Source organism: Haplochromis burtoni, unplaced genomic scaffold (assembly GCF_018398535.1).
Source record: "Haplochromis burtoni strain Fernald_Lab_line unplaced genomic scaffold, NCSU_Asbu1 Contig_33, whole genome shotgun sequence".
Classification (NCBI taxonomy): Eukaryota; Metazoa; Chordata; class Actinopteri; order Cichliformes; family Cichlidae; genus Haplochromis; species Haplochromis burtoni.
This window is the reverse complement of record NW_024582394.1, coordinates 448,996-469,609: the sequence shown is the minus strand read 5'-3', so window position 1 is coordinate 469,609 and position 20,614 is coordinate 448,996. Positions and strand designations below refer to the sequence as shown.

Below are 20,614 nucleotides of genomic sequence, written 5' to 3'. Positions count from 1 at the left end.
CCCCTCCGATTCTGGTTTGGGTCGCACTTGTTCAAGTTTCACTACTTCTCAGTAAGCAGCAGGCGAGTGTTTGCAGATAAATCGTTGTCTTCCATGCACACTATGGGCAACTGCGGTAATCTGTTAGTGACCAAAGCAATCACAAGGAGGTTTTTGGTGCAGGACGCTCTTGGTGACTGATTTCAGCTGACACAGCCAGTAACCTCCAGCAATCATTCACGAACCATGGGGGAATACACATTGTTTCCCAGCAGGCTTAGGGAAGCTGATTGGTCTCTGTGTGGCTGAGGCCTGCAATAACAAAAATACACACACATTTTTGCATGAAACTAAAAAGTCTTAATTTATGTATTTTTTTTCTGCTTCTTACAGTTATCTTAAGCATTCTTTGCTGCAAGATAAATGCACCCAAAGGGAAAACAGACTTGTGACCTTGTTCTTGTTGCAGAATAAATAACGGTCAGCTTGGCTCCTAAAGGAGCCTTTATTCCATAGCTGTAAAGCGGCCTCTATAGAAGGTCACTTTAACAACAAAAAGACACAACGATACACTTGGTTCATGATATATTTTTTATTGTTGGGTAAAATGACAAGCGTGTTTTCTCTATATAAATAACAATCACATGAAAGAACATACGAGACATGGCTATAGGGAAGTGGAATCAGTGTTTGTGATCACAATGTGCTGCTTGGGAACAGGATGTCCATAATGATAGCTGTGTGTTTTGTTTTTCATTCTTAAAAAGGAGTGTGTTGATTTTCTGAAATGAACAGAACCTGGCAGAATCTGTACACTGATGAGAAACTAATGGACTCACAGCCAGCCGCTATGTACAGGACATTAACAGACATTAACAGAGAGAAAGGTCAGAGGTCGTCATCAGCAGAGTCGGGGTTTAAAACAGGAAAATTTAAATCAAAGTATATACGCTTTAACTGGAAAGACAGAATGACTATATATAATCTGTACACATCAAAAGTTCATACTAAATTTGAGATACAGTTGCCCATTGTGATTCAGAGTCATAGAGTGCTAGGGTGAATATGCATAGAAATGTGTCCAGCTAGGAAACGGTTTCATTGACTACTGCAGGAGCATCTAGAAAGAGCTGCTTCTCATGCTCAAAGACCCTCTACACGGCACAACCACATCTACCCCAGTCCCCAGTGTGCTAGTTCATCATTACTTCACATTAAAACATCCACTTGAAACACGCTGTCAAACAGAGCAGACTACGCATGTGCTCCACATTCAGCTACACTCTAAGATGCTTTTCTTTTATTTGGTCCAGGGATATTAAAATTATGACAGAATTTTCTTCACACACGAGTGCTCTATTGACTCTTAGCTAAGGAACATTTTTGAAATATTTTAAATTTCACAATGTGTAAAGCTGGCAATATTTACCTAACATCACCACTGACTTTCATTTTTCTGCTTTAGACTATAAATGAAAAGAAGAGGAAAAAAAAACTATATCATTCAAAACCTTCCAAAGCTGGTTATAATTTCGGATCAAAGGTTACAGAGCACACAACCATAATGAACCACTCAGTCTCCACTTCAAACAGGATGGGATCACAGCAAGGGCTCGTTTTAATTAGACAGATTTGGCTGCATTCGATGGACGAGAGCTGTAGATTTGTGAGGAACCACTCACACTCACCATGAATGAATGGGTCAAAGAAAGAGGTGTTAGTCTGCAGTCACACTGGGAATAATTATGCTAATTCCTCTGATGGAGGGGAATTTTCCTTGAAGGCACAGGAAAAAAGTTGGGAATGGGAAAATTGAAATTATAAGATTTAATCTGGGTGTATACAATATATATGTATATATGCGTTTCTGCCGATTCACTTTAGTTTGTTTTTGTTAAGAGATTATCTACAGCATTCCCACACACTGAATACAACCGAATAATAATGCAAAGTTGCACATATTTATAATTTCATACCAATTTTCCTGAAAAAAATGTTACTAGCAAGCAACTTTGATGTAGAGGCAAACCACCAGGTGAAAACAAAACAAACAAACTTGGCTTCAAGACAATATCAATCAATTATGCCCTCACATATTTGTTCTTTTTTTTTAGCATTTTTTATTTTATTTTATTTTTTTCATTTTCGGATGACAGTCCCTCATCCGTGTGATGAAGTCAATTTGGTTTCTGAATCTGTGGTTTTCATTATCGGACTCCCACAAAACTAAAGAATCTGCAACAGAATTCAGTGCATTAGTACCTTTGAAAGGAAAAAGCTCACTGGGTCTCATCGTCATGACCTAAGACTCTCCCACCCACACCACCACGTTGCCTTTGAGGACATCGGTGATCTCACAGTTGAGCTTGTTGAGCCGTCCATCCAGGATGAAGAGGGACTCTCTGGACGGTGTCATGAGGTACTGTCCGAACAGTCCGCTGCCCGCCATGATCCTGTTCTTGCTGCTCCACGGCCACTCAAAGGACTTGGTCGGCTCCTTCAAGCTCTTGATCATCTTGACTTTGCCGGTGCTCAGCTCCACAAACAGAGCGTCAGTTTGACGGCCGGAGCTGCCGAAAACGTTATACTGGTGGACTTCGGTGAAGGAGCGCTGGAAGGCCAGATCAGATAGGTGCAAGTTGGTGTGGATATCGAAGGGTTCCTGGATTTGCCCTCGCTCTGAGATCGTCTGGATTCTCATCAAGCCATCACTGTCATCGACAGTGACCAAGTAGTGGCCGTCTGGAGACACATAGGGAGTGCCAGTGATGTCACGGTTTTGACCAATTACGCTGTCTGTCACGCTGTCTAAGATGAGCTGAGGCTGCGTGGCACCGGTAGAGTCTGGCCTGCAGTTAACAAAGTAATAGCCACCCAGATGGGTGTAGGCTACAGACTTGGGGATGCAGCTGTACTCCCATAAACTGATGTTTTTCACATATGAAGTCGTCTCCAGGTCAATCTTGTGTAGGACAGGCTCATTTCGATGAAGGATGAGGCCAAATCTGCAGAGAATTTAAAGAGAAAAACAAAGAAAAGATTTAATCAATATCACATTTTTCTTCTGAAATCCAAATTAAGAATCAAGAAACTGCCAACCCAGTTGACTGGTTGAGCACTTTGTACAAAAGTAGGGTCAGAATATATCTAAAATATTTCGGTTTACCTGAGCATGACTTTAGCGATACATTTTTCTCATTTAAGACCGTCCAAGCAGTAATGCACAACTGCCCAAATCTGCAGTTTGTTTAATAAACTCTTGAGGCTTCCTTCGAGATCAAATGAATCCCCACAGACCCCCGTGTTAAAACAAAACACAAACGTAGAAGCAAGTTTAAATGTTGTATATTATTTCTATATACAGTTTCTGATGCATAAACTGCAAATAATGCACAATGTATTCCCTATAATCCCCATCCAGCAAACATCTCGGCTATCTGACAAAATGCCGCAACTCAGCACGTCCACACATTGCTGAGAATGAGATTTAGCGAGTCAGCAGGTGAAATTTGCCTCCTTAGTGATGCTGCAACTTTTGCATTTTTAGCCTTTATGGATTGTAATTGGTCAATGCTTTCCTTTAAACCAAGTGGAGTGAGTACCTGGAGAAAACTCACTCAAACACAGGCAGAATATGCAAACTCCACAAAAAAAAGCTCAGCTGTCAGTCAATCCAAATCTAGGACCTTTTCACTGTAGGGCATGAGTGCTAGCCACTGCAACACTGTGTTGCTCTGCTAAGATTAGAAGACCATCAGGTACCATTGTAGTTCTGACCGCCGGTGGCATTTCTCCCATGACCTGCTTGGAACCAGGGGGGGGGGGGTAAAGTAAATACATTTTGGGTTTAACTTGGTTTTCATTTGAAAACCAGTTGTAAAAGGGATTTCAATGGAAACTCATCCCCATATAAATAAACATACAGTCTCCTCAGTCTGGTTGTGCTGACAAATTTGACCAAAATTACACAAAAACAGTACATTAGAACTTTGAGGGTTTTTTTTAAACACCTTTTCCTTGGATTGCTGCATGACTTCTTTGAATTTTGTTTCACAGACTTGAAGAGCTTCTGACTTTGCTAATCCAGAGTTTTACCTTTAACTCTAGCACTCATACTATTAGATAAAATATCTCAACAACTGCTGATGAAATTTGAAGTATATAGTCATCGCACCCCATGTTAATTATAATAATCTTGATGATTCTTAGTTTTTCCATCCTAGACCATCATCAAATTGCATTTTTAATTTTTTGTTTTATGACCAACTACATCATCCTATCAGCTGCAGCTGTGTTTAGTTCTACACTCTTTATAATTTGTGCTCTAATACAGACGGACTAGCAATTAGTGCTTGTAAGCTGAATTTGAGGGGCAAAATCATACGTTTCTAGGCTGTCTTCTCCAGCTTCCCGGCCTTTTTGGATGATTAATGCAGAAGGACATCTTGTTAGTTCAAAGCTCAAGTCATTTGCTTTGAACAGTCATGCACTGTATTTGAAAATGTTCTGTAATTTTTGATTTTTTTTTAAAGAAATCTGACAGTAAAATGCCCCCTAGAAGCTTAACCTGCAGGTGCAAAAAAAATCTTAAATCGACCAGCACAATGCAGATGATAAGGCAAGGTCAACCTGAAATAAGAAATTGATTTTTTTTACTAGGTAATTATGAAGATTGTTGGACTGTCATAATTTTAAATAAATTTTCAGGAGCAAAACTTTAACATATCTGAGAGGTCCATTTAAAACACTAAAACGGCCATCTTCTGCCCTCTGGCAATCTTCATATTGGCTGTCTAAAATCATCTACACTTTCCCCTTTAATAGAATCATAGCAGTGTTATATGTGGGCAACAATCAGTGAAAATGCTACTCATTAGAAAAACCCAAAGAACCTCCTAATGGCACATTACACTTTAACAGCTGAACAGTTGGAATATGCAAGGAGCGGACAGGCCTCAATTAAATGCGAATACCAGGTGATTGATGCTGACAGGCGCTTCAATCTTGCCGTCATTCATCATCTTTTATGCCGTTTGAACACCACACTGTCTGTACCTGTGAACAGAAAATGGCTGTTTGAAAGCCACACAGCACATTATCATCACTGTGAAGGGAATCATTGATCCAGAGATCATTGTGTCCACTGGGGCCAGGCAGGAGATTGCACAGGGTCACAGAAACAACTAAAGCAGAGTTTTTGGTTTGTAACATGTGAGCATAAATTGATAACAACTATTTCTCACGTGTGTGAGGCTGGCTTTACTCCTTAATTAGTTATATTTCACTTATTATGTGATCAGTATTTAGTTTTGGGTTGTTTTTTTTACTTAAAAATTTCCTGCCGTTGGTTTGGAGCTGCTAATGATCGATGGCTTTTGGCATCTTAAATAGTCTTTAATTAGCCTGTCTTATTATTAATGGAGCAGTTTTTCTTATTTTGTTGCCAAGTCTAGACTGTGCTACAAAACAGTTGTCTGCATTTAGCACAGAAATTGTGGAGCAGACCATTTATTTTCATTCATTTTCACAACTAAAAATCCTTTTTTTTCCAATTTAATCAGGAAAACAGCAGATTTAATTGTTCCTTTTGTAACTCAGTGTTACTGTAAGAACTTGCAATATGAATTCTTTGACCATTTTCTGTTCTGCACTCCACCCCCTTCATACAGTTAAAGAGCTACTTTCTACTCATTGTCGTTTAATAAAAATACAAAAATTTATTATTATGATTTAGCCAAGTCTAAGACTGAAAGGAAACTGAGGACCACCACTGAAAAACCACTAGTTTAATCCCTGTAATGTTCAACCAAGGATTTCAGAATAAGTAAAGCAAAGACAAAGGAAACAGGTCAGAGTAGGCAGGTTGCTGCAGGGAAACGAGACTTGGACAATCTAATCCAAATTAATTACCTGGACTGGACTTTTATTTAAGGTTAGAGTCTAACACTGGACCAGTTCACTCATCCTACCAAGTTGTTATTGCTCAGATATGTGAATGTGTTACTTCCATAAGAAGCAAGCAGTGATATCAGCAGCCTTTCAGAATTTCTCTCTTAATCATTAGTTAGGCTAGCAGAGTCAATGCTAGCCTAACTAATGATTATATACAATAAACTTTTATTTGGAGTTGACATCAAACTGAAATGAACCACACTTTGCTGTTTTTTCCTGGCTCCGAACTGGTCTATACTGGTGGCTGTGTGCGCAAACCTTCTTCACTTTGTCATTATGAGGTATTTGTAGAATTTTAAGGGTGAAAAATGAATTGAATCCTAAGATTCAATAAGAAACAACTACTGTAATACGACAAATTGTGGAATGAGCGAAGCGTTGTGAATACTGCACTGTATCCTAACAAGAAGCTCTAGCATCTCTCTCAGTAAGTGCTTGTGAATACAGCCAAATTCTCAGAACAGCCAAGAATTAAAATGCCCATTCAAATGAATTAATCAGACAAAGTTTTCATTATACAATCAGGACTTATGAGTAATTTAGACTGTAAAATTTGTTGGCAGTATACACTGGTTAACTTTCATAAGTGGTATTCGATTCACTGGAGTCTTACAAAGATTTATGATCATTCAATCAATTCTGTGAAACCACCAAAGCGGTTTTATGTCAATTAAAAAGCCCTCCGTCACTAAACATGTTGGTTCTTCATTCTACTATAGTGTCCCTCACCTATATTAAAAAATAAGCTCTGAAGAAAGATGGGGGAATCTAGAAGAAAATCATCAGAAAAATGTACCGGTATTGTGCAGTTTAAATCTGAAAAACCATTTTCACCCACTGGCAGGCAGAGCTGGTGATTTACAGACCAATAATACAACTCTGCCTATCAAACAACACTGAAATTGTTTTGCCATGGATTATTATCAATATTGTGGCTGATCAATGACTAGTGCACAAATGCTGTGAAATATTGGTAACATGCTTGGAAGCAAAAGGTCGATGCGATGAAACAAATACTTTTCTCCATGGTTTGACTTTTTTTCATGTATGAAAAATTGATAATCAGACATTGTTTGGCCTTGCTGTGATGTGAACACAGCTGGGGTGCTTCACTGGCAGACCCGGATTGCTCTGTGCCAAACTGACAGCTGCTGTTTGTCGTTTGTACCAATGACTAATGCATAAAAGATTTCCCCCAATTCTGCACAAGATGGCTATGTTCAACTAGCTGCTTTGCATGCTAACTCATCTCTGTGTCAGTGTTTTCACTTTAGAAATGGCTGAGTCTAAACACTTAACCCCAGAGTAATGTTTGCTATGCAGTTCAGTAAAAGATCCTCAGGGTAAAGCTTGTGAGCAGCGACAATGGATGCTGAACAGTAAAATATATCTAAAGCACAGCAATTCTTGTTCACCCATCCTCTAGCACAAAAAGAAACATCAAACCAACATCTCGCTCGACTTGTTTTGCCAAAAGGGAGTCTGTGCAATGATTAGAAATTTGTGGAGAAAAAAAAAATGAGTGTGGGTAGCTTGAGCTGCAGGGTGCTATAGATGTGGGCATAAATAAGAAACAACCACTTTTTTTCTTTCCTTTTGCTGACATGTAAATTTGCTTGGCTACAAGTCGATGGCTGTAATGAATGACAGCCCCTGGAAGTTCCTGTTTGCTTTATAGTAGCTGCCGAGGGAATCCCCAGTCATTAAACAATCCCTGGAAGTTGCTGAATATATGTTGGCCGTTCGCACACTGCTCATGTTGCTTAATCGACTAATCGATGCTGTGTTCCTGCCAGCAGATAAATGCCTGTGTGAGTACCAGATATATAAAGAAAAATCAGAGCCACGGGGTAGCAGTTAATTCCAACTTCTCTATTATCTGCAATAAAACAGTTGTCCAAATAAAAAATGTGTATAGATCCAAAGCTTTGTCCTGCTTCACATGTTGTCACACATTCTCCAGAAGAGTACTCGGCTTCAGCCTCAGGTACTGTCCGATTTTAGCCATATGAAAAACATTCATAATAGTTGCACCTCCAAAGAGAAAGCTTATTTTTAACTATGAGTAGCTGTTAAAGAGAGCACTTTTCACACAACATTCTGGGGAAAAAAAGAAAGAAAACATGGTCACACTTTCCTGCAATCTTCCCTGCAGGTCTCAGTGGATCTAATTACAGCTGTGCCAGCAACCCCACCCACACTCCCACCACACAGACACACGCCGGACTGCGTGCTCCTCCTCGGCAGGAGACCGTTAACTTCCTGAAATCCTCCAGACCTCCTGCTTGTTCCTGGCCTCTCCGTGACATTAGCCAAGCGTTTGGGAAAAGCTTTTCTCTATCCGCGTTAAGCCTGGGTGTGACAGCTGCTCGTGACATGTGAAAACCGAAGCAGCGTTTCGATGCACTCTGCACTCAGCAGGTCTATGCTTTGTTGTTGATGAACTAAAGCGATAAAGAGCAGGTGAGGTGCCAAACTGCCCCCCCCCCCTCTGACTTTGTTGGGGTTTTTTTTTTTATTTGATCTCGGTGAGAACAAAGAAAACACTAATGACTCCTGTAAGTAGTGGCATTTGATGATAATACTAATTGCTGATTCTTTCTTAAAACCACTCTTTGACCGTTTGACACAAAGAGTTTGGGGATATCTTTATCAGTGTAAGGAGGCAGCTGCATTTAATTGTTGTTATTCTGTTTTGGTCATGATGTTTCTGAAAGGAAAATTTCAACAGCTATAAACGGCATAGCTTATTTAATTGTTTTTAAAGTTAATGCACATTATGTGGACATCCTGTACAGAAATGGAAATAAACCTAAGCCTCAGGTATTGCTGCTGATTTATCAGGTAATCACCATTTACTGGTAATGTCTAGCACCAAGCTCGGAAATTTGTTACATTATTTCCTTAAAAGAAAAAGAAAAGAGTCCAAAAGGTTGAAAGGTCTATTTCAATCAAATTAGTAAAGGTAGGGCCTAGCAGGCAGCCGTCAGCTGTAGCCACTTTCCTTTGTCCCATCTGTCAGTCAAAACCTCTATACCCCTAAGTGGGTGTTTACTATTCATAAAGGCCACAATCTTTTAGTTTTTTTGTATCCGGTTACAAAAAAGCTTCCTTCAGAGATGGACTCACTTTTGGAGCCAAAGTGGCCATTAAAGAAACAAATCCTCTTTGATGTTAATTTTCAGCTCCTTATTTTTGCTGCACGATTATTTGCTTACATGTAATTTTTAATATACACCTTAATATTGTGACCAAGTGACGAAAATCATAATAAACTCCTAAACTTAACTAACCACTGAGTAAAAAAGCAACGCTCTAAATGGGAGATTAACTGCAACCTGCCTTAGCATCTTCTATCCTAGACCTCCACCTCACCCTTGTGTCTCCTTTATTTGAATTTGATACACAATACTTCTTAGAGTCTAATACTGCAGCAGCCCCTGCATCAGATGCCTAAACACCTTTGACATGTGTAAGTCTGTCACCCCAGCGACTTCTGACCAAGAGCAGTATTTGATGGCTTGGAATGTGAACCAGTTGGATGGGCTGAGCTTCTGCCTCCCAGACACTTTAAAGTAGGCATGAAGATGCCTTACAGCTTAACATGCTCTGAGGGGTAGATTCAGAATCTATTATGATGTATTATTAAATCTACAGAATTATAAAATTATAAAAAATGAATCGGATTATAAATTTACCAGTGTGACATGTCTATCTCGCTAGTCACTTGCATTTGTCAGTCCTCTTATTTTTTGAGCATTTGAAAAGCACTGCGTACAAGATCTACCAGAGCTACTGTGTAATATTTACAGTCTTTGCACAGGAACCTGCACAGGAACACAGCCGACGAATACTTGATTTTAAACAACCTAGCAACATTTAAGATAAAATAATAATTGATGAAATTAATTCATTAATTCAGTATTTGCAACTGTACTGAAATCTGGTAACTGTTCAAAAAGTTTTCAAGAAGAATGCAGATCATTTTCTGCCACTTGCTGTTTATTACTGAAAACTGAATATTTTTGGTAATCTGTCGGTTGGAAAAATTAAGATTAGGATTATTTAGTTTTTCTTTGTTTTTGGAAGTTTTTATGACCTAGTGATTTGATTAAAAAAAAATCTGTAACTTTGGCCTTTTTCTTCGTGGCCAAACCAGACTTTAAACAGTCAAAGGATATTTAACAGTTGTAAGGATCCTGCGACTTTCTGCAAGTGTCCTTTGAGATACTGCCAAGAAATGTAAAGCAAAGAGTACACTGACATATTTAAAATTTCTAATACTTATAACATGCTTATATTATTTATTGTTTTCTGCAACTCTTTTGTGATTTTTTATGCTGGTTCTTGTTAGTCTTTTGAATTTATTTAAAAAATAAGGAATTATATAATCAGTTTCAGGGTGCCCAGTTTCATCAGATAACTGTGTGGCCTTGATCCAAAAACCCACTCAAGTAGCGCAAAACAATGCTCATTCAAATTATTGTATTGAGTCTTGAAGAGATTTTAAGTAAAGTGAATTAAATGCCAAAGGGGTGAACCTAATTTGCAAATCAATTTACATTAGGAATGTTGCTGGATCATGCTGGATGTACCTGATGTGGTTAATGATGAGGCTGGAGGCGGGAATGAAGAAATCGTCCACTCTGTCGAAGCGCCTGCCGACCGGTTGTGTGTGAACGGTGTGGTGGGAGACTCTTCCGCTGGCCTGATTGATCACCTGGTGAAGACCAACAGAGAAGCAGGTGGGTGTTTAAAATGAGCTTGATGAATACACTCAGTGCTGCTGGTTTCTCCTCATTAAAGTCTTTAAATCATACTTACTTGGAGCTAACAATGAACCGAAAGGGACTAATATCAGAAAGCTGCAAAGGTTTCCAGTGTTTTTTAACAGATAAAACTCTTCAGCCTCTCCTCGTGCTGTTGAGTAGCTGGAGCTTCTCAGTAGGAGGTGATGTGTGCTATATTCCTTGGTGTCTAAATAATCATCATGCATGCATGGAAGCGTGTAGACATGTGGTTGTGTGTAGGCAGGGTTTGCTTTGATTGTACCACAATGCTGAAGGCAAATTGCCACAGACCAAATCCCTGCATTACAAATCTCTGTGCTCCTGATGACAAACTAGAATTTCCAATGAAACCGCTCAATTTGACTCAAAGGAAACAATTAAAAAACACACTCATTAAATATGTGTTCCATTTATAGCAAAGGCCTCAAAATTGAACATATACAAAGAGTATTTATAAGGTGCAATCAATAAGTGTAGTGAATTCCAGAATTTAAAGAAAGAAAGAAACAGCAGATTTAGTTAGTACTATAATAGCGCGAGTGCTATTTTCAGTGTGTTCCCCAGAGGTCCTGTTTTACCACTTGAAGTATGCAATATGTGCTACACTGGCTCAGCAACCCTTCATCTTGAGTATCATGTTAAAAATTATTACATGAAATTTGGGTCATTTTGATGTTGACCCAACAAGTTAATGTTTGCTGTTCGCAGAGACACAAGTGGTCAGAACAGGATATCTAAAGAGCAGTGTGAATGAGATGGACCAATCCTGATGTGCAATAAAAGCACCATCTTTTGATATATATATTTAAATTTAACTTTTTAATGATACAACACTCTACCTTTGTGGTCAGAAGTTTATGTGCCTGGATTTATGTGTAGTGGTTCAGAACCAAAAACTACTACAGCCTTAATGCCTGCTGCACTCAAAGTGCATTTAATTAACTTAAAATATACTCTAAGGGAGAAGCAATGAAAGTAAAGGTGGGATGCAGATGGAAATTAGCCCAAGGCTATAATCTGGCATATTTACATTTGTTAAAATGTTCATTAATATGTATTGCCCCTCTTTCTAAAAAATAAATAAATAAATAAAAAATAAAATCTTTTTTTCAACTGTCAAATAATGCACAGCTGAAGTCACTGAATTTGTTGTAGGGAGAAAAGATGTGTTTGTTTGTTTTTATCACCTGTAGCTTTCTGGATTGGCTTTGTTGGTAATGTTATGCTAATAGTTATTCCTTATCGCTGATTTTACAGCTTACACATGCCTATCTTCACACAGGGTATTTAATATAATCAGCAGGAAGATATTAAGTTCCTCTATCAGCTCTTTTTATTTATAGAATCCTGAAAGGGTTCGTTGAGTAATAGAAAATTAATGACCAGATAATTTGGCACTGTTGGTAAAGGAAAAATGAGTAGCCTTGGACTCTGGGACAACATGATTGGTATTTTTCACAATTTTCTGACAGTTGGTGAACATAATACATTTTAAAGCATGTGAACCATCCGAACTTTGCCTTGATAGTCTGCATCTCTGTGCTTGTTTATATAACTCACTGCTTTCAACCGTTTTACAAGGACGAAAATGGACAAGGACTGCAGAGGAGAGAAAAACATTGAAATATAATTAACTAGTGAACCACGGACACACCTGCAGGGTAGGAAAGTTCTTCTCCATGTCTCCCCAGCTGAGCAGCCACACCTGGTCATGAGATTTGTCATAGTGGAGCTTCACTGGATATGGGTCAGTGCTGACCGTCTGAAAGAGAACACACAACCGATCAAAAACCAAATTGAGCCCAAAGACAGCAGGGCCATGGTATAATACCGCAAGGCAAACTAGACTTGTGTTTGAAGAGATCCCTCTTTGATGTGCAATGGTAATGCTTTTGAAAGGTTTTCCTGCAGACTAATGCACCGCGGGTTGACAGGTCCAAGTCTTCTTTTAACAAGGTAGATTGGAGGTGTGCTTTTTATGTATAAGGTGTGTTTGGTGTTGAGCTGCATTTCAAATCAAGTGGTGACAGACACAATTTCTTTACCACACTGAAGTAATTGCTTTCAGTCTTTATCCGTTCTTTGACACACAGCGGCAATATTCCCAACCAGAACAATAGATGAGTCGTATGTGACAGAAAAGCGCTCCTCATGCATTATGTCCACCTGAGTGCAGAGAGACACCCGGCTCAAAGGGAATACGGCAATCTCAGGGGAAGCGAGAGCATGCAGTAGCTTTACTCCTCACAAGAGCAAGAAAAAGCAATCATCTTTTTAAAAAGAATTATTGCAACCCTGTATTCCCACAACCCCGTTTGACTGCAGCTTTCCTTCTATAATATTTGTTTTGCCACAAAATCCTAATGGTATTGTTTACCTTGGCAAAATATATACTGTATTACTGAGAGAGTAAACATCTCCTAAGAGAGTTATTGCAAATAAGATGAGAATATCTGTTGAATCCTAACTAATCTCCGAGCATGTAGTCATCAGAGAAAACAGGTGTTCGCGTTGTTCTTTTCCTCTCGACTGACAACTTCTTTCTGGCTGAGGAAGATTATAAAGATCCTCAGCCAATATGCTCTAGTAACTTCTACAGATCTGTCAGAGATGAAGCGCGGAGAACATTGCAGCTACTTCCACACAAGTATCCGCATGCACTCTGCAATTCATTAGTTATAATGCACAAAATACAGCTTGCTCATTAAAAACTGTTAACTAACAATTTAATTGGTTGCAAATTTCAAAACGCAAATCGCTTGTTATTGTTGCTTTCGGCATGTCAATCATATTAATAATCCAATGAGAACACGAAAATCTGGGAAACCAGAACTTGCGTGTATCTTACCATTCGAGACGAGTGACGGGTTCAGGTGGGTAATTAACAACTGGTAATATAATGCAATGAAGCTAAACCTCCAGGCGACTGAATAATGAGCTTGTGACAGACTCTGGGACACCAACCTGCTTACTGGCAGGTCCCTGAGAGGCTGGCAAGCTGTAAACAGCTATCACGGTGTCAGGAACATCTGCAGGGATCTGAACAGCCTGGAATTAGTCTGACACACCCAAAAAACCCACTGACACTGATGATTCAACTCCACCACTCACTGCTATTTCCTGAGGAAGCCTTGCATTTAAAAAAATCCACCAGGAAAAGAGACGGGTGCAGCAAGGAGTGTTAAAGGGGCGGCTTCCTCACACCATCTGTGAGGAAGATGGCAGGATCTGCCATTTTAAAGCACTTCTGAAGGGTTGCCAGGCGACAGTATCCTTGAAGAGGTGGGTCTCAGGGTCACTCGGTCATCACGTTGACGCTAAGGTTAACTGTGGGTCTTGACAGTTGCAGTTTGTATGAAATGGGTCAGGTCAGGGATTAGCAGTCAAACAAAAGCTGATCTTAAAGCTGAAAAAGCAGCACTTTAGCGGTTCAAGTGGAACAGAGCCGGGCTGATGCACTGGCAAGCTTTCAAGCAAGTAAGAAACAAAACAGACTTCATCAAGTAGAAAAATTCAACACATGCAGACAAAGCCCTGCACTCTGCTGTTGACACTGAGGTTGCTTATCAGAATGATTTTATAATCTCTCTGTAGTGGTGACAGTAGTGGCTGGGAACCCCTGGTCAAAATTTCTGCTACTGTGAGTAGTTGTGTGTAAGTAGATAATAAACTGATGTCTAAAAAGACAAATATGAAACATTACTTTGAATATTTTAAGCAAGATTAGAGCACTTTCTGTTTTATATAATTTTGGTGCAAAATAAAAGTTTGGGCACCCCAGAAGATTTGACCTCTCACATAATGATTACAGTTGCTTGTTAGGCCTATTTTTGTATTAGGTCAGAATTATGGAAAGGCCTGGGGATGCACATTTCACATCTTAATAAACACTCAGACTCCTAAAACCTTGTCCCAACAACTAGCAGCTGCCTACTACTCTAAAGAACAGAGAATAATTGATGCCCACAAAGCTTGACTACAAGAAAATAGCTTTTTTTTAAGTAGAAGCTTTCTTACTTTGTAATGGAATTAAGACATGGTAAACAGAAAGTAGAGGTCAGGTTGAAAGAGCTGCTTGAATAATTGCTAGAAAACCAAATAAAAATAGTTTTTTCTTAAATAGACATTTGGAGTAGGTCTCCACGATTTCATAGAAATAACCTTAATGGAATCAGAAGTTTGGCATCCAAGCAACATCCAAACAAACCAGATGAATGGCAGACTGCTTTTTAAAGATGTCGGCGATATCTTTCCTCAGCGAAGCCAGCAACTCGACCTTGAGAGCCTCAATATCAGGATTAGCTTGAGATGTGGGGGGCTTTGCAGGAGACGACGGCTCACTCGAGGGTGTGGTCGCGGTTTGCAAACCAGGCCTCAGATGTGTTTGAATAGTACTGCGGGTTTTAACATTTTTTGCTGCCATTTTACGCCGGCCCGAGTAAAACTTCTCAACAAGACAATCCACAAACCGAAACAGGACTGGAAATATGCCCAAAAAGCGCAAATAAATAACAATTTAATCGCGTCCTACTCCATCAAAGCTCAACCGGAAGTCCGAATGGCAGACTGCTACACTGAACAACGATATATTTGGAGCAAAAAAGTGCAGATTTTCATGAAAAGAACTCTCAAACTGTAGCACCATTTGTAGCACCATTTTAGATTGACCATGCTTTGGGTTCTTGTTGCAGGAAAATGACCTTAAACGCACCTCAAATTCCACAATGTGCAACCTCAAGAAATGCAAGCTAAATGTTTTATTATGGCTTTCAGATTGGGGACTGGGGACAGTCCATCAATGAAAGCTTGTGGATAAATCTACTGTACATGCAAAAAATCTCTGAGTATTTAGTAAACAGAATAGAACAAGTAGCAGTGATGATGTTTCACGCTGTTTTCAAGCAAGATAACAAAAATCATCCTCCCTGAAATATTAAAGAAACGTGTCTTCTTCTTTAACGTTTTCTTTTTTTTGTGCCAGATGGGCACGATCATCTCTAGATTTTACAGAGGATGATCAGAAAAAGAGAAAAATACCAGGGAGAGGCAGTTTATAGCCAAAAATGTTTTGTTGGTGTCAGACATTGGGGAAGAAGACTGCTTCAGACAGCTTCAAGCTAATAGGAAGGCAACATTGACTCAAATAACTAGCTGTTCTGTATGCAGAACAGTATCTCTGAATGTGAAACATGTTGAACCTTGAAGCCGATGGGCTACATTGGCAGGTGTCACTAATGCTGGCTGCTATAAACATGAACCTGAGGCTACGTTTTATGCAGGCTGAAAACCAAAGGTTGTCAAACCTGATACAGCACAGTATCAGACACAATGTACGTAATACAATGTCCATTACTACAGTTTGTTACTACACTCATTTATGTGCATTTAGTTAATGAATCAGAAAATGTATTTTTATGCTTGGTGGTGTTTTACTCAGATTAATAGACCATAAACTGGAAAATGATTTAGTCTACTGGTGTTTATTACCCAGAATACTAGGTTGAAGGAAGTGTGGGATAACAAAGAAAGCTGATAACCACCATTCTGATACCTTTCACTAATGATCTGTTTTGTTGAGCCAGATGACATAAAGAAAGCCTGGCAATATTGAATTTACATTGGACTACACTCCTCATACATCGTCACACCACAGCGCTCACTTATTTGTATTAATGCTCTACTAAATAGTTACTTAAGTACAATATTCCAACACCTCTGATACAAGCGTTTCCCAAATAACAGGATACAGGTCATTTTTAGTTTAGGCCCAAAGCATTCATATATTTGAACTTCATGAAGGAGGATGATGTATGGAACTGGAAAAAAAACATGTGTGTCCTTCATTCAGCAAAATCAATCACAGAAAATACCCATATGGAGCAATGATGTATTGAAGGTTTTTGTGAAATATGTTGCGTTCAATCAACATGGGGACACCGAGCAACCTTGAGGTTTTTTGGCACAGATGGAGTCAATTACTGTAAACAACAACTTTTCACTTTTACAAAGACACAAACAGGAAAGATTATTCAATCTTTTTTTTTCTTGACCTGTGTTATCGTCAGACCCTCTCTCTGTGTTTCTGGCAAAACTGACGAGAACTTGTTTTTTCCAGTTTAGCCCGACAATTACCTGGACGGCCTTCTGAGACTGGATGTCAACTATGAGCACTCGATCCAAGGTTGGCTGTGTCACATAAATAAACTTGTCCTTGATGTTGACCGCTGATGACCACACACACCTCTGAACCGCCTCTCCTGGTGAGGTGGGGCACACTTCCTCCTGCAAAAACAAAGGCGCGCACACACACACACACACACACAGACACACACCGACAGTGAGCATATTGTTTTTCATATTACAGGGAAATACGTCTCATTAAAAAACAATTACCTTCACCTCGTCATTTTTCTGTGTTGTTTACTACCTGCAGTCTTATCACCTATGCTGATGTGAGTCGTGCTATCTTGGCAACTTGGATAAATGAGCTTTACGTGGTCCAGCGAAATCTCTGTAATCGCTCCCACTTGTCCGCACATATTCTTCAACACAAAGCCCGCGGACAGTCTACGGCTGTTCAGCTTCCACTCCTGGCAGCTCTCGCCATCCTGGCTAACGGGCAACTCAACCAGCCTTATGGCTCAGGAGATTTCCACCTCTCACCCCCTTCCCTAGTCATCCAATCCTCCAGGCAGTGACCAGTCGTCCATTTCAGACTCTGTGGGACAATTTTGGGAGCTGCAAGGATGAATGAAGGACTCCGGCATGTCGGGATGAACTCTTTCTCTCATATTTACAACCACAGAGGCAGCCCATGACAGGTCCCTTTTCACTGGCCAAAATTTCTTGGTTCGAGGGGCATTATTTAATGTATGAACTTGACTCAACTTTATATTAAGAATGATGGGGAAAAACAGAGAGGAGGGATCTAAACTCTACTGCCGACCTCCCCAGTGATGTCGCCCATGTCTTCTCTGTAGGTTAATTTGCAGACAAAAACATCCAGCTAAGAGGTCATTTCAAGAAGCTAAATCACTAAATCAATGACACTGCTTTGAATTTTCTGGCTTGAAAGAGCCAGAAAGACAAGGATTTCAATTCTCTGTGACTACATTGTCCAGGTGCAGCGCCATCTATTGCTGTTTATTCCAAAACAGGTTGGAGGAGTCAGTTTTAAAAGTCAGAAATCCTTCCACTTTGTGAAGTAATCGTTGAGTCATTGTTATTGAACCCTGCGACACCCCTGCAGACCTACGCTGTGGTCATTTTGTTGCTAGGGGGGCTGCCAATATCCAACTTATTGCACCTTTAAGAAGTGAGAAATCGAACATCTGATGCCCAGCCGAGGGTGTGAATGGAGGCAGCTGTAATCCTCTCTGTATATGTGTGTTGCATATGTCAGTATATATGTGGGTGCAATCGATGTATGCAATTTATGTTGTAACTGACAGGTTTTAAAGACTGCAAACATTTGCTGTACTTCTTTATGATGGAAATGACTACAGTGTGATACAAAACAATATATATCTTTTCATCAAATGCTGCAGTAGGACATTATGCTGCAGTGAATTCACACTGCGGTGTTGTATTTCTTTAAAAGATATTAAAAAAATACTAGTGTGAAGTTATATTTAGAGGATTTTTACTCTCTACACTTGTGAATGTGGATGATGACATTTAAAGAGCTGCTGTGAGAAATGTGAGGCTTCTGATATTCTCTAGCTAAGCCGCTGGTTGATTTGTAGAGCTAGTACATTTGTGACACATAAGTCGTCTGTGGGGAGGGAAAGTGCCGAAAACAGTGAAGCAGCAACATCCAAAAGTGTCAAAAAGAGAAACTTTGTGGTAAAGTCACGGCACAATCATGTCTAATCTCTTGAGGTGTTCCTCCAAGCTCTCAATCCAAACTTCTGTAGTCTTATAGTATGACGTGATGCAACTTTCACAATATTTTTTTTTAACATGTACTCATAACTTAGTTGGACCTAAAGCCTTTAGAAAATTCTCCAAGCAAATTTTTCAAAAAGCTACAGGTGAGTTCCAGCTAGTATTACCCTAAAGTGTTTTGTTTTTTTTCCTTTTGAACTAGCATGCTAATTATCACCCTTGAGAGTAAACAAGGTCCTCTTGGAATACATAAGACTTAGAAAACACTTCTGTTAAAATTAGAGAAATATGGAGAGAGTGTTCAAGCTGTTGACTGAGTCCCGTCAGTTTTCTAAAATAAATGTGGCGTTTCTAAAAGTCCAATTACTATATTTTATTTACCCTTTGACTGTTTTATGATTAAAATTGTCATTACAAATGTGAGGTTTATATACATACAAAATGCATTTACATAAGTTAAGCATTTGGGTTCTCTATGCTCCTTCTACTCTGGAAACACCAACAGCTACTCTTCCACTCGTTGTTCAGTCTAAGTTCCTCATGGTCACACCACACCTTCCTGGTCCAGTTCTATTACTCGGTTCTGTTACTCGGTCATCACGAGTAGGAATGAGTAAGGTGGAGTAGGAAAATAGTGGCGCAGTCTACTGCGTGGATATGGAAATTATTTGTATTGTACAAAAGACCGAGAGCATGATGGTAAAGTGCAAACTGCATCCATCTGAGTGCATCCATCCGTGTTTCTTTGATTTAACCTTTACCAACACCCAAAAATGTGGAACGTTTAGTACGCATTTGAATTTTTCCTGCCTTTTTCTGTCTTAAATACTGTAACTCACTTATGGTGTGCATCCCACACTCAGCAATAGGCCATCTTTAACTGCTCTCGAATGCAGCAGCTAGGCTGCTAACAAAAACTAGCTATATTTTTGCCTTTACAAGCTTTCAGTTCCAGTGAAATTCAGAATTCATTTTAAAATTTTATTAAATAAAGCCCTACATGGCCCAAGTTCCATCTTATACAGGGACATGTGCTGAGACATTACTGTGGCAGTTGGCCTCTCCGATAATCTGTACACACTCTTTTAACTGTTCCATGCTCTTATTTTAAAACCAGAGGGGATCATTTTGAGGTTGTAGCTCCTACATATTGGAACAGGCTAAATCTGTCGTTTGTTTTAAACAAGTGCAGAGAAAACTTTTTCTTAGTTAGAGAAAACGTCATTAGTTTTGTCCTTTTTCATAACTATTCTTCTTCTAATGTGCAGGAGAAAATCTAAGGCTGTATCTTTAACTCACATTTGTATATTTAGACATGTATAACTATCTTTAATTTGTGGTCTTCACCAAACTGTGAAGCACTTTGTATGTTTTAAAAGGTGCTATAAAAAATAAGCTATTGTTATTGTTTACAGTAAACATTAAGACAACCACCGCACTTAACATAACCTTGTAACATATGTAATAAAAAACAAAACAAAACTCATAACACATCTGATTGTCCTTTGTTCCACAGGAAACCAAATAAAGATGCTTCCTGAAGCAGAATTGGACGTTATTGTGTTTTCTTCCATACGACATGTATCGCAGTTGAGCAGTCTATCTGGTGAATTTGGATAATGGATTGGCTGTGCATAAGCAATCAATCCTCTGTGATGGAGAAAACGTGAGCACTGTGCTGGGAAACGGCCTCATGTGTTCACACCGCAATCCACCAAGACAAGAGTGGAGTGCTGCAGTGATTGATATCCTAATACAAACACCTCTCAGAGGAACGCTTGGCTGATTGTTGCGCGTTCATGGCATCGCTTTATGTATAACAGCCGTCCAATCAGTGCAGAGCTCCTGGATGAAAGGCAGCTCAGAGGAAAGCTGCTATTCGAGAACACGTGTAAATCTAACAGGTATCTATCAGCTGGGTACTCTGAATGTTTTGCTGCTTGAAAGCTTCAGTGATAAACGGTGTCTCAGTAGGGGAGGCTCGGTGTAAACAGTCCACTGCCATC

The 20,614-nt window shown here is 39.5% G+C and overlaps 1 protein-coding gene across 3 annotated transcripts in view; it reads right to left on the bottom strand.

Annotated features, from left to right (window-relative positions):
* Nucleotides 1–556: 556 nt before the first annotated feature.
* fstl5 (follistatin-like 5) overlaps nt 557–20,614 on the bottom strand; it is a 196,811-nt gene continuing 176,753 nt past the window's right edge. For all 3 annotated transcript variants that reach the window (XM_005919390.2, XM_014332737.2, XM_005919391.2), the window contains 4 exons: nt 16,854–17,003; nt 12,376–12,483; nt 10,527–10,651; nt 557–2,984 (listed from right to left, as the gene is read on the bottom strand). In XM_005919390.2, coding sequence (XP_005919452.1) covers nt 2,282–2,984; nt 10,527–10,651; nt 12,376–12,483; nt 16,854–17,003 — 1,086 coding nt within the window. In that variant the 3' untranslated portion in view covers nt 557–2,281. The remainder of the gene's footprint in view (nt 2,985–10,526; nt 10,652–12,375; nt 12,484–16,853; nt 17,004–20,614) is intronic.